The 15137-nt window shown below is 49.1% G+C and overlaps 1 protein-coding gene across 2 annotated transcripts in view; it reads left to right on the top strand.

Annotated features, from left to right (window-relative positions):
- Positions 1-224: 224 nt before the first annotated feature.
- Positions 225-15137, top strand: part of LOC146858071 (uncharacterized) — a 499452-nt gene continuing 484539 nt past the window's right edge. The window contains exon 1 of one of the 2 annotated variants that reach the window (XM_085648839.1): positions 225-392. In XM_085648839.1, the coding sequence (XP_085504965.1) occupies positions 258-392 (135 nt within the window). In that variant the 5' untranslated portion in view covers positions 225-257. The remainder of the gene's footprint in view (positions 393-15137) is intronic. The other variant, XM_085648840.1, reaches the window with a different exon arrangement.

Raw genomic sequence — 15137 nt, 5'->3', positions numbered from 1 at the left:
CCCCCTTCCCCTCCCACATGATTATTTATGTTTTTATGAACCGTGGTGAGATACTCATACCTGTCTGCTAAATAGCCATTTAAAGAGGCTTGCTCTTTTCAACCCATTGGGCCGTACCGTGTATCCTACTAGCTTCTGAAATCCAATCCGTCCAATCGGAGGAGGAGACGAGGCCTGGGCACGTAGAAGGCGTCTCATATCTACCAGTTACATTTACGGTAGTTATGGAGGCGGGGTCAAGTGAATACCAGTAGCCAATGACAAGCGGGCGCGAGAAAATTCAAGCGCAGTGCATCACAGTCTTTGCTTCCGCTGACTTGATTTTTCGTCGTTGCTGCACGCGACTAAAGTGGATCCGTTGCTGTGAAAGTTGTAGATGTGTGCTCGATAAGGTGAGGAAGGGGTTGCGAGCCAATTTTCTAGGGTCGCTTTCCGTTCGTTGCCTTTCCGCTACATTCTTTCTTAAAGGGGTTCGGCTGCGGTGATCAAACCTACGCTTCCTCTTGTGGTGTCAAAGCGACTAAGAAAAGTCGGGATATTTAAGCATCGCGTAGGTTCTAGAGGTGCTGTTTTCGTTTGGGCAGTCTTATGTGCAGGACGTCCCTTTGTGTTCAGTATTTCCCCATAACACTGTTGCCTGCATGATTGCGCACGGTACAAAACATAATTGAATTACATTGTTTGCTAAGACTACTGTGTTTTTGTAAGATCCTATTTTATGTTTTTGAAAATCAGCATCACGTTTGATTCATTCGGATGCTTAGATGGGGTTAGCATACAGGTGCTGCACATGCACGTGTTGATGTAAGACACGAAGCGTATGTATTTCTCGTGATACAGCAGTGGCTGAAACGCCCATATTTACTGTGTGAATGCGCCGATGATGTTGCCTTGAAACCGTACGTAGTGTTTATGCTGGATGAGGTATGGGTAAAGTTTTGTATTGCATCGATCTCGTCTGGTCTGCTTAAAGTTACAAAGCTATTGGCAGACGTCTGCATCATCAAAAGTCTGCCCCTTGGTAATGGAATGTGGACGTCACTTATGTTATAGAAGAATTATCAGATGTTACTGGACGTGCTGACAAGAACCAGTGACATGGTTTTACAACGTGCTGCAATACCCCATATGTTACCATCCTTTTTTAACGGAAGAAGGCACTTGATTAAGATCTGTCTGTAGTATGACATCATAACATTACAGAAAACATTATCCACCAAATCTCTCTTATACGTTAAACTCCTGTCATTTCCCGCCTCCTTAATCCCTATTTGTGAACATTGGAATTGCAAAACCCCGCCATATGCTTCTACCTATTTTCTTCCATTGCAGCCTTTTTCCTTTCATTCCCTAGACTCCCTCACACTCCTGCAATCCCACCATGTGAACCCCCCTATTTTGCTCCAAAGCCCCAAACTTACTCTTTCCCTTCCTTGAGCCTTCCCTCCCCGGGTAAATATGCCGGTACCGGGTCCCCCCCCCCCCCCCCCCCCAAAAAAAAAAACCCAAACTGTCACTTTAGGGCTACAACCTGTCATCCAGTTTTACCGTGGCAACACGTTTATATTCTCTTAACTGGAAAGATCCTATTGCTAGATACTGAAACTGCCTGCCTACTTGGTTATTGGAGCCTATGACTACCTGACTTCATAACATTGCAGTAAACATCATCAACGAAACCTCATTAATACATTACATTCCTGTAATTCCCCACCCTTAAACTCCCAACTTGTGAACATTGCAATAATAAAACCCCGCCATACGCTTCCACCTCTTTGCTTTCTTTTTCCATTCTGCATTTTCCTTGCATTCCCCAATATCTCTCACGACCCAGCAAGCATCCCCAAGCCATCTACCCTAGTGTTGATCCAAAACCCCAAACTTACTCTTGCCCTCCTTTGTGCTCCATCCCCCCCAGCGGTGCATACGCTTGAACCAGACTCTATGCCCCCTGTAAAAAAACCCAGTGCTGTTTTCCTTCCCCCATATACCCCTCCACACTTAAGTCAAATAATTGATACCTCCCTGCACACCACCACTTTTAATTCCATAAGTTTGCCAAAACCTCCCTCAAATCTAACATATAATAGGCCTGACCGAATTTAGACACAAGCCCCCTGTCCACATAAAATAAATAGCCTTCTTGATTGTGCTTATGAGACAAAACTTAAATTCCCATAAACGGACAGAAAACCCTAATTTCTGTATTCAGCTTCCTTCTAGCCTTATCCATAGCATTCTTTTTGTGCCGCTCTCCAATGCTTTCTCTGTATAAACTCCTTCCATAAAATGCAAGTGCTAGTTCATTGACTTTTGAACACCTACAAATACTCCTTCATTTGTTCATTGAGCATCAGTCTACCAGTTGCACTATATCATTTTCTCCTATATGAATGAACATACTTGAAAAAGATCCACTCGGGCCTTGGCTCCCTTAATTGTTGATCACGCTAATCTTACGGTTGGAGATTTCAACTTTTAGGCAAATAAGGTAGAAGGGGGGGGCAGCAAGCCAAGGATCTGACGGCTGTCCTGACTGACTGACTTAAACCTGGAACAATTAGCGGGTTGTCCAACTCGCATCATAGGGCACACCCTGGACCAGCTGTGGACCATAAAATTCCCTGTGCGGAATTTGAGGATAGCTCCATGTGGATGGTCCGATCATTACAATATGTCCTTAGTAGTATCTCTGCCTAAATGGAATAAGTCCCCCACTGGCTCCAATATCTATTCTCGGAATTGGGCTAGGGCTAACATAGCAGCTTTTTGCGAGGACTTTAGTAACTCTCCTTTTGTCCCGAAGGAGGGTATCACAATCTGGCTGACAGTGGCTAGCTGTGATCATGCACCCCTCCGTAAAACTAGAGCACCTAGGCGTCATGAGGCCAAATAAATGGTTCACAGATGATCTGAAAATTGCCAAGCTGAGCCTTTGGCAAGCAGAAAGAAAATGGCGTACGAGATATGCGCCAGAACTGAAGAAGAGTATACTAAACAACTTAGAAAGTATAAAAATCTTCGGCAGCAAGCTAAAGTAAACCTTTTTACAGGTAGAATCATAAACGCCACTAATCGATCTATAGAGATCTTCAGGATTGTTACTGATCTTTCTAACCCTGACCAAGTTACTTTGCCGATTCTATCCCCTCAAGATCTGTGCGACTCCGAATGTCTCAGGCCTCAAGTCATAACAGTTACCGGGCCTGCAGGTCTAGTGACTTAAATAAACTACTTGACCTAACTGTAATTTTCTTGAACCATAAACTGGTGTTAAAATTATGTGTTGCTGGGCAAAATATTTGATTTCTCTGTGGTGTCATTTCTTCATTATTACTATGAGAGCAGGTTCAAATGTGGAAGTTCAGAATGTCTGCTGTACAATAAACTCCTTTGTTTAATTTAAACTAAACGTTTGCTCCATATATATTGCAAATGTAACCACATAGGATACCGATGACCCCTGAATTGCCTTTAAGTTATTTAACATCATTGTCATCAGGGCCGGGGCAGGAATGTTTCTCAAGTCATGTTTGAGACTATCACTTTTTATAAATATATAACTAAAAGATGAAGTGGTAGCGCACTGTCATTTCCAGTCAGCACATTTTCCATTGAAATAGCCACAAAAAATCCCACTGACATGCGGTTTTACTGAGCAAACTATAGAGTGTACAAACAATAATGTTTGGAATTTGAGTTTCTGCAACTATTTGTCATTTGTACATCACCATGTAAAGTGTTCTGATTTGTTTTGCTCATACTTAAATATTTGTTTACATTCCACTTCTACATTACAAAAAAAAGTGCTTTCTTAATTCCGGATATATCTTGATATATTTATACTATTCATTTAAAAGCTATTTAGGAAAAAAAACCAACCTCCTACAGCCTTTTGTTGCACAATGATTGTGAGTGCCCACTTACAAAATCCTCTACCTGTAGTAAGAGAAAAGTAAACACCATGTTCCAGGATGAGATAAGCAGCACTTTCTAAAAAGATAAACTGACATTTGACCTCTGTCCTTAAACTTGCACATGTGTTGTGATAAACCAATATTTAAATGCATCTTTAATGTGCATTCTCTTTCTGAATGAACAGAACACTTGTTCCTTTCGAGCTTAAGTTAACTCACCAGAGTGGACCATTAGGTCTTAAAAATTGTTCGACCTGATGAAATCTGACTCGCCGTAGCGAATGGGCAAGTAGGTTTTGGGTGGCCTGTAATCTAAGTCAGTCCCCGAACGCAATCTGCAGAAAAGAAACTAATCAGAAAAAAACAGCCTTCTGCACAACTACTCATTTCTTACATATTTCTCGCAGCATTTGAATTTCCATCCCCGTATCCTTCTAATTTCTGTCCAGGAACACCACAATCCTACTGCTTTGGTTGTCTCCTATGTTGTAAAAGAACAAGTCCTGTATTTCTCATGAGAAGTGTGGCTCAATGGTTAGAGCGGCAGACCTCGATGCAGAGCACTGGTCCGGGACCAGGGTTCGATTCCCGTCGCGGCAGGGTCTCGGGCTATAAATTCCGCAGACCGGATATTCTCGCCTCAGTGCCTATTCTAATCATGGGTCCCACGCTGCAACTCTGGGCAATAGCTTGCTTAATCTCAACAACGGCCCCAACAGCGCTGGGATCCCTGGCTTCACCCTGGGGATGCCCTGGAGTGGACATTTCACAGGGAAAAAGCCAGGAAGGGTTCCCTAGCGGTATGAGTACAGCGCCGGGAAACCCCGAACCGGGGTAGCTGTGCGCTATACAAGTACAAGCACATTTCACATTTCTCATATGTTAACTACAATCCATTCAAAGCCATTCTTAACACTGCTAACCAGTTAGACTCTGTTACACTAGCTGCATTTCTGTGACAAAAGATCTCGTCTGTCACACCTTGCCATTGTTGAAACCATACCCAGCCTTCTACTGACCTTAGAACTCCTAGTCAGCCAAACCCATTTGCCTGTACCCTGTTGATCTGTCTGAGATGTTCTCAGCCAAATAAACAATATCTGATCTTCCAAGAAAGCATCAGTGATTCTCACACCACTTCTACCTGTTCAACGTAGTAATTTTGAAGCCCAAATGCTCTATAAAACATCCGTTAACATACATAATCTTAAAATAGGAACCTCAAAACACCGTACCAACAAATTTCCAACTGCAGTGACCACTTTTCCAATAAATCAATTGTCACAGGTTTCCTCAAAAACCCTCCCTGAACTTGCTCTTCAACCCAGCCTTTTAGCACTTCTCTTATAAACCTCTCCCTTCGCTGGGGGGCTACTATGGCGGTCGCAGTCTGCTAGGGCTCTCCAGTCGGGCCGGCCAAATGACCGACTCCAGGCGTTGCTCCCACTAGAAAATGCAACCCTGGGTGTCGGAACGGCTCTGGCGTCTGCTGCCCTGAGGAGGCACGACGCAGAGAAAGAGAAGTGCACCGGCGGCGCGGTGAGCCGCCGCACCGAGACCCAGCGACACAAGATGGCGGCGAGCGGTCCCGGAGCTTCGGGACGGTGAACCTGGGGGAGGACTGTACCGGAGCCGGCGCGTTTCCCTGGGGGTCCCCGTCGGGGTGATCCCGGTGCGGTGCCTGCGGCAAATCGAGGACTCGATCACCCCCCTACCAGCAGCGGTGCGAGAGGGCAGGGTGGCCATGACTCCAGCGGCGCGCGCTCCACGCGTTGGCCGGCCCCGCAGGTGAGCGGACGCGCCGGTGCAGACCAGAGCCGCTACATCCCCCGGGGGGCACCTGGGGGCTACGATACCCGCGGTGGGAGCGGAGCAGCGGGGGAAGCCCTGGCATATATTAACGCTGGGCCGGGACGCCTGACCTCAAAATGGTGCCCGGCGAGACATCGCTGTAGAGGAGCCTGAGACCAGCACCGGAGACTGCCGGCACCAGTGGGACGCCCTGCCTCACGGGAAGCACACAAATGGATGGCACTCGGAGTGCGAAGTGTACACCGAACCCGTGACTGCCAGCAGCGAGGGGTGAAGCGCGTGGGGACAGAGCCTGTCACCTGCTCTGACTACTGACCCCCGAGATTGACGGCCGGTGGCTCCTTGGTGGCGAGGGCAGGATAGCAGAGTGTCTCCTAGACCTGAGGCGACCTATAGCTGCACTCGGAGGCTATGGCCGAAGACGCGGATCGTTGGTGCGAGGTCGCTCCTGGGGAAGCCCCCCTGCCTTCCCGGGGAGAGAGGAAACCCGCGTCTTCAGCTGACGGACGCGGCGCACGGAGGTGCTCCGGCCGCGACGATGGGGAAGCCCAGGGGGACACAACAGACGACGGTCCCTGAGACGGCCCCGGAGAGGATGCCCAGAGCCCGGACCTGGGTGGGCGCGGTGGAGACGCAGCCTGACTCCTCGGTCTCCGTCAAGCTCGACCAGGTCTTGGCTGCCATTGAGCATTCCAGAGTCGCAATGGAGGAGCGACTCGGAACGCTGGCGACGGACGTCAGCCTTATCCGTGATGACCATCGGAAACTGGTGGATAGAGTGAAGGACGGGGAGAAGAAAATGGAGGGCGTACAGCCAACGCTCGACAAACACCAGCAAACTCTCCAGGAGGTGCTGCATCGCCTCACCATTATGGAGGAACGGGCGGACGATTTAGAAGGGTGCTCCCGGCGCTGCAACATTCGCGTAATAGGGCTGCCCGAAGGAATCGAAGGCACGAACCCCCTGCAATATCTGGAGACATGGGTGAAGTCCTTTACTCCGGAAAAGGATCGCTCCGCATTCTTCTCTGTGGAAAGAGCCCACAGGGTCCCGGCTCGCAGACCGCCTCCAGGGGCGCCCCCAAGGCCGCTGATAGCAAAGTTCCTCCACTTCCGGGATAGAGATGCGATACTACGCGCGGCGCGTGTGGCGGGCACCCTGCGGGTCGACAACCAACGAATAATGGTGTTCCCGGACTATGCTAGAGCAGTTCAACAACAAAGGGCCTCCTTTCTGAATGTAAAACGCAGGCTGCGTGAGAACAATATTCAATACTCTTTGCTTTTCCCAGCTCGCCTCAGGGTGGTCCACGCCGATTCTACTGTGTTTTTCGCCAACGCCGCGGAAGCCCAAGATTGGGCGGATCTGCATTGCACACGACAGTCTAGAGCGGAGATCGCAAGAGACCCATACCCTAAACCTTCACGATCCGGAAAGCGATCACAACGGCGCCCACGGGGTGGAATGAGTAGCAGAGATCGCGCGCACACGCAGGACTCTCCTGACCTAGAGCAAATTGTGAAGGAACGAAGAGAGGCTCTACAAGCGGTGATCGACTTGCAGGCATCCCCCCTGCCGGACGACATCGACCGGCCACCGCATATCTTTACGTCGGAGGGGGAGAATGACAGTGACAACACAATATCGGGGGAGAACTCCGTGACGCCCCCCATGGTCACTCCGCAGACAGCGGACCTCATTCTAGATGACCAATCCGACTCCCGAGCGAAATGAGAGGGGACTGCAGACACTAACATCGAGCTAAGTACACTTCCTTTCCCACAGGCCGAACTTTGACCCCAGTTTCGTTACTTGCTATAACAGGAGCAACGTCCATTTCCCCTGATCACGGCCCGATTCGCAGCCAGCCCGGCACGCATGCTCCGCCGCCCCCTTCTTATATTGTTGTACCTCCCTTAATTGGGTAAACCGGTTTGGACGCAGCATCGTTCCTGACGATGGGCCCTAGGCATTGGGAAAGTTCCCCGACCCTGTTTGTTCAGTTACATGTCCCAGTTCAACACTTTCCCACCCCTCACATGGAAGGATACGGACCCCGACATTCCCCGCTTATGCTTACACGGCGTCGGAGGACACAGACACCCGCAACCAGCTGGGGCGACTGTGCTTTGTGCACTGCAATGGGCATAACTCCCGCGCATGGCGTACAGACGTGGAGACACGACACCTCATACGACACACACTGATGTTACCATCCTTACCCTGAATGTTAGGGGCTTCATACTCCACGCAAAAGGTATACGGTGTACTCCTATGCAAAACGGCACAGCGCCCCGATAGTCTTTCTACAAGAGACGCATCTCATTGCAAAAGGGGTGGGGAAACTGCAGTCGAAATGGAGGGGGCTCATCTGCGCCACAACATACTCTGCGTTTGCGCGGGGGGTGTTGATCTGGGGGCGACCGGGAACCCCCTTCCAGGAGCTTCGGAGGGTGGTCGACAAAGAAGGTAGATATGCGCTGCTGGAGGGGCTGTTGGACGGACAGGTAGTGCTTCTCGGTAGTATTGACGCCCCCAATGTGGACCAAGACAAGTTTTGGGACCATCTCACGGGGGTTCTTGCCCCATTCGCTTCCGTACCGTGGGTTCTGGGAGGAGACTATAATTGCACGCTTGACTGGAACCTTGACCGCTCACACCCGCCCCCACTGCACTCCCCGGCATATAAGCAAACTGACCGATTCCGGGCTTGGATCGCCCACTGGGCACTCGCCGATGCTTGGTGAATGCGCCACCCTCTGGCGCGATTGTATTCCTTCCACTCCATCCCCCACAATCTACGCATCCGTCTTGACCGCTTCTTATGCTCGGCGACTATCTTGCCCACGATTACCCACACGGACTACTTGGGCAGGATCATATCCGACCACGATGCCCACATTCTCCAGTTACACTGGCGACCCCCACGCCCGCCGGTCCCCACGTGGCGCTTACCACAGGACTGTCTGTCGGACCAGGTCTTCCGACACGATCAGGAGAATAGCATCCAAGACTATTTCGCACGCAACTCGGGTAAGGCATCCTCCAAGTTAGTGGAATGGGATGCATTTAAGGTGGTGGCCCGGGGTGAGTGCTTGAAGCAAATAACGGGAGTTAAGCGCGTACTAGAACAGGCCCTAACCGCTGCGGAGCGCCGTCTGGCGACCCTCACGAAACAGGATGTCACATCCGCAGAGGAGGTGCGAAGTGTCACCGAGGCAAAAACTGCCTACCAAACTGCCTCCACGGACTTACGGAAGTACAACTTCGATCTTGCGCTACACGGATGCATAGGGAGAGAGATAAGACGGGCACTCTATTGGCATGGTTAGCCAGGCAGGACACGGATGTCAAGCCCATCACTGAGATACTGGACCCTGGAGGGTTGGTCATACGTTCTCAGGCGGGGATTTTGGGCGCCTTCCGCGACTACTATGCGGAAACCTACAGTGACCCAACTTCTACCCCGCAACCTGTAGTGGATCGATTCCTCGATCCCTTACCCCTCCCAACGATCACGAGGAGAGATTGGGAGGCTCTGGACACCGTGATAGCCTCGGCGGATGTGACACGGGCCCTGCGTGCCCTAGCCCGAAATAAGGCTCCGGGTTCCCCCTAGAATATTACACGACATTCTCCGTACACCTGGTCCCTCGATTAGTGGAGGTGTTTGCGGCGGCGCTGAAGACGGGAGAGCTGCCGAGATCCATGCGAGAATCCGTAATTGTGACGTTCCTGAAACCGCACAGGGACCCACAACAAATGGCCTCCTATCGTCCCATATCGCTGCTGTCCGCCGATTGCAAACTCCTCGGGAAGACCCTTGCGGATAGATACGTACAAATCATACGCTCCCTGATCCACCCGGATCAATGCGGTTTTATACCAGGCAGATGCACCTCACAGAACATACGTCGGGTTTTCCACATCCAGGATCAGGTACAGGGGATATACCCTCGAGCGGCCTGTCTCATCCTAGACCTTGAAAAGGCCTTTGACTCCCTCGCATGGCGGTTCTTGTTTTCGGTGCTGCAGCGAGCAGGCATTGGGCCCACCCTCCTAGCTTATACGCGCCTACTATACACCAGGCTGACCTCGTGGGTGCGCCTGGGCCGGTACATCTCGACGGAGTTTGCGGTTCAGAGGGGCACGCGACAGGGCTGCCCGTTATCCCCTCTGCTTTTTGCTCTGGCGGTGGAGCCTCTCGCCATCTGACTCCGACGGGAGGGGGAGAGCTGGGGTATCCCGATAGCGGGCACAGTGCATAGTGTATCTTTGTACGCTGATGACCTGCCGATCTATGTACGAGACATTACAGACGATCTGACCCCCCTCTGGGAAACTTTGACGGAATTTGCCGCGGCCTCGGGGCTACGGGTGAACTGGGATAAATCCACGATATATCCGCTGCATCCGGAACTACCCTCACAGGAAGTTCGCCTTGGGGCTCAGCAGGTGCCTTGGAGCGCGGAGGCCCCCCGATATCTCGGAATCCGTCTTTACTATTCCTCCACAGATATGTTCGAGGGCAACCACGGTAGGGCGTTGGCGAGTCTTGGGGCCTCGGTCGGATTTTGGAAGAGCCTCCCACTGGCGCCTATTGGGAGAGTGGCATTTGCCAAGATGATCATGGTTCCAAGACTGCTGTATTTCTTTACCAATCTGCCAGTAATCCCGCCCAAGGCCTTCTTCCGGGACCTCGACTCCCTCCTCAGTGCGCTCATTTGGGGGTCTGCCAGGCACAGAATAGCCCTGACAAAACTGCAGCTGCCCACTACACAGGGTGGCTTGGGAGCCCCCTCATTTGAAGCCTACTTCCTGGCAGCACAGCTGCAATGGCTGTCCCATTGGACGGCAGACAGGTACACTGTGGAACTTGTACTGCTGCAGGACGGATATCGATTCCGGAGATCCGTCGCCTGCTCCTCCCTGGCACTCAGCCAAAACGTACATACCCTCTACAGGTGTCAGTGGCACGTAAGTGCATGCTACGGATACACCGCATGTCCCCGGGGACCCCGTTGTATTCTCCCCTACTCACCCTGGTGGGGTGGCCCAAACAGGAACGCTACTACACAAATAATGCGCTCCGCATGTGGACGTCGTGCGGCTTAACAGAGGTGGAGTCCTTTTTCGAGGATGGGCGACTAAGACCATTCCATAGCCTGGTGGAGGAGTACGATCTCCCCCCGGGACAATTTCTGCTGCACCGCCAACTCCTAGATAGCTACCGACCATATCAAGACCTAAGTAAAGGGGAACCACGCACGCACCCCGTTATCCACACGATCCTACACATGGGAGCTGGGCGCCATCTCACTACATGGCTTTATAAGGCCATACGGGAACTGGTTAGCAAGCCACTAGATTCCCTGCGAGCCACCTGGGAAGCTGAAATTGGGCGGGCACTTCATGACGGGGAATGGGGGAAAGCTCTGAAATACCCTAAGAAGGTCTCTAGGAACGCACGCTTTAAAAACATTCAATATCACATCCTACACAGGGCCTATCTAACCCCCGCACGCCTCCAGCGATTCTATCCTGACACTCAGTTCCTGTGCCCCAGATGTCAAGCGAGGAATGCAGACTTCCGACACATGTTCTGGAGCTGCTCCGTCATAAAAATGTTCTGGCACCACATTCACACTGCTCTGGGTACTCTCACTGGGCTAACTTGTATGAACACTTGGGAAGCTAGCGCCATAGGCATCTTTCGCGCAGGTAAACAGCACAGGGTGCAGACCCGTTTCCTCTCCCTAGCGGTACTCTTAGCTAAGCGCAGCATCGCCATGCATTGGCGTTCTCCCACTGGTCCACCGTTGGCGGCGTGGGTGGGAGCTACACACAAGTGGGCGGCGGCTGAGGAGGAGACATTACGGGAGGAGGAGGTAAAGGGGGCCCGCAAGCACCCTATATCGATGGAATGGGCCATGCTATTGTATCAATTTCGACAGCTTTCCCCGGGCGCTGACCCGAGTGGCAGCCCCCCTACGTCGTCAGCCCCACGCACACAGTCACAGGCCCTACCCGACTGATCTCTCGGAACCCCACCCACACAAGCTCATCGCAAGCCCTGGCGTCTGGAATGCAGTCGCAGCCCTCGGCCGCACCCACTAGGATAAGCACACACAAGTCACAGAGGTGTCCTGCCCAAACAACGCTGTATACCATCGCTAATGTAACTGGATATATTCTTCCATACCCCTTCCTTAGTTTATGCCCGTGTTCCGCCCCAGTTTCTATGCCATATCTGGAACCCGGACAACAGGATCTAAACATCATGCTCTCTCTATACCCTGTTTATGCTCCCTGTTTATGTACAAGCGATATACACAGCTGTTCTGTCCCACTACTGGATGTATACTCTGCTATGTCTATCTGAGGGTTGTGTATGATGGTCAATGTCTGAAATATGTAAATGGCAATAAAAATAAGTTTAAAAAAAAACAAAAAACCTCTCCCTTCGCTGGGTCAAAAGATATCCCAGCCAATTTGCCAGCTAAATTATGTGACAAACCTTTTTTTTTCTAATAAGAACATTAAAAAAGAAAAACCCTCTCTTTGCGAACCTCTCCAGAAATCCTAGTATTACCATCTTAGAAATTCTTTCCATACCTACAGGTAACCACTTCTTATGGATGGTGGTAGTGATTTTTCTTAATTTCACTTCTCTCACCCCCTCCCCACGCGCAAATGTTCAGTGGCAGTTCTTCAGTCTATTCTGGAGTACAAACTGTAAAGCCACTGCAATTGAAAGTGTCTGCTAGATTGTTGTTCATTTCAGGCACATGTCTTGTTTTAATACAATGTTGAATTGTAAGCACTGTGACATATATGTCCACAACAACCTCCGACCCTTCTGGTCCCTCGCCTTCTGCTTTTCACCTAGTTCCACCACTGTCATGTTATTCACATTGAAAATAACTGTTCTGTCTTTAAGTTCCTTCACCCTAACCATCAACACCAGTATTAATGGGAAGAACTCTAAAAAGGCTATACTGCACCTATGAACAGGCCACTTTTCTGCACAGCATTGACCTTCCCAAAAAATGGTAAATACACTCACTCTTGCTGCATCAGAAAAGATATGTACCTGTCAAATAGTGTCCTCATCCAGGAAATGCATTGAAACTCAGTTGAAATTCTCTAAAAAAGGCAACCGGATACCTAAGTCTGCTCAGACCTCTGCTGTAATCCACACTCTGTGGTGTGGTAAAGATGCATTAATTGATACAAAGAGGGACCCCCTGCAAAGTACGATAAATCCTAGGGCAGGGAAATTACAACTGGAGACAGTAAACACCTAGGCTATTAACTGGTCTAACAAGAACCTATTACAATTCATTGATATATGAAATGACTCTGTATTGAACATTTAGATTAAAATATGCATTTCATTCTTATAAATTCATGATGAAAACAATATGATCCAAAATGTTGCGACATATTACATTTAACAACATATTAAATACATACCGCATACAAAACAATGGGTACGATACATACATTTCAAACATATAACTTACAAACATATAAAAGTGAATTCATTGTTGCTTGTTGAAAAAAATGGGATACCAAAGGGGATGATGGACGGAGCGTTTGAGCAAATCAAACACTCACTCCCAGTCAACTGATCTGGGTTTAATCCATCATCATTCTTTAGCTCACTTCACCACCCCAGTTCAGACATGGCCATATGCAAATCAGCCTGACCCTGTGCCTCATGGTAACAGTCCAGCCCGAACCGCCAAGCCATGTCTTCCCTGGACCGGAAACAAGCATCCTGGGACCGGTTTCGGGTTCATAACCCTCATCAGCCAGGCTATCTTGAATCCAGTGGCAAAGTGAGCAAGGGACCCACGTCTGGGCATACCCTGCAACTTAGGGCGAACAACGCTATACCAAAGGGGATGATGATGATTAGGCCCAGATCTCTGTACTGGGGTGAATGTATGACATTGTTCTGCATTCTGTTCATCAACTGTTGTTTTTGCATTTGTCACCCCGAGTGGGATGGGTATGCTCAGACGTGAGTCCCGTGCTCTCCATGCCACTCGAATCAAGCTATCCTGGCTGAAGAGGGGTGAAACCCCGAAACGGGTCCTAGGATGCTTGGTTCCAGTCCAGGGAGGACCTGGCTTGGCAGTTCGGGCTGGACTGTTCCCATGAGGCACAGGGTCAAGACTGATTTGCATATGGCTGGGTTCAAACTGGAATGGCATGGTGAGCAAAAAAACGAGGGATTTAGTCCCATATCTCTGTACTGGGGTGAGTGTATGACATTGTTCTGCATTCTGTCCATCAACTGATGTTTTTGCATGTTGAAAAATGTGGCTAAATCTTAGGACCAGTTCTTATTATTTTGGCGTATAAACGCCTTCTTCAGGACAGCCACAGCAACCTGAACGAACATAAATGGACATAATATATAACATCAATACAATTAAACTAAGTACCCTGAGTCAAAAGTGCCTATAATAAACAGCAAATGATATGCACAAAACCTACAATGATGACAACAATTTTTTCTGTGTGAATCAGGCATGCAACTAGCGGTGCAAAAATAGAATGAATGAAATAGGAATGAAAAATAAGAAACTAATCTCTAGAAGATAAGACCCATAGTGCCAACCGAAAAGAAAAATGAATAGCAAGCGCCATTGATATAAATGGCCGGTGATGAAAGAAAGAGGTGAAAGTAACTAAAGACTGATGACTGGAAATTGATGTAAGGATGGAACAACTTAATATAGCACAGGCTTAACTAGAATAGGTATACAATTGGGACCAAAGGCAATATTTGGGACCAAGGTAACTCAATTACCTAAAATGTAAAGACAATAAAACGGATGGACCTTCAAATCAACCAGAATAAGGGAAGAAATGTAATTTTGCTATATGACATTTATGCACCTACTTGTAAGAAAATAGAAGGCCTTGGATATATGGACAGTCAAACATTCATATGAAGAAAATAACGCTTTGAACAAAAAAATCAAGAATAGTGTGGAAGTGACATCCTAACGTTTTTTTATTTTTTATTTTATTTTTTTATTTTGTTTATACTTTTTGTCATTTCCTTACAGAGAAAAGGGGAAACAAAATATCAATAACAGTGTACAGTTTCTCCAATGAACAGTATACAGTTTCTTATAAAGTAGATAACTCATAGTGCATTAGGGTACAGTAATCAGGACAATCGAAGCCACAGCTAGCACCCACCCAGAAGAGCAATGCACAATGAACACAGGCAGGCAAGCAGACAACCCACTAGGAGAGGCCACAGTCAGCGGTACTACGTAACAAATATGATGTGAGCGGAGCCCAAATATCCCGTGGCTTAGACTGGGCAGGCAGCTCCTCCGCATAACATGTGAGCTGATCCCGGCTATAGGTCAGATCCTGTA

Source organism: Triturus cristatus, chromosome 3_2 (genome assembly GCF_964204655.1).
Source record: "Triturus cristatus chromosome 3_2, aTriCri1.1, whole genome shotgun sequence".
NCBI lineage: Eukaryota > Metazoa > Chordata > Amphibia > Caudata > Salamandridae > Triturus > Triturus cristatus.
This window is presented reverse-complemented; position numbering and strand designations above follow the sequence as displayed.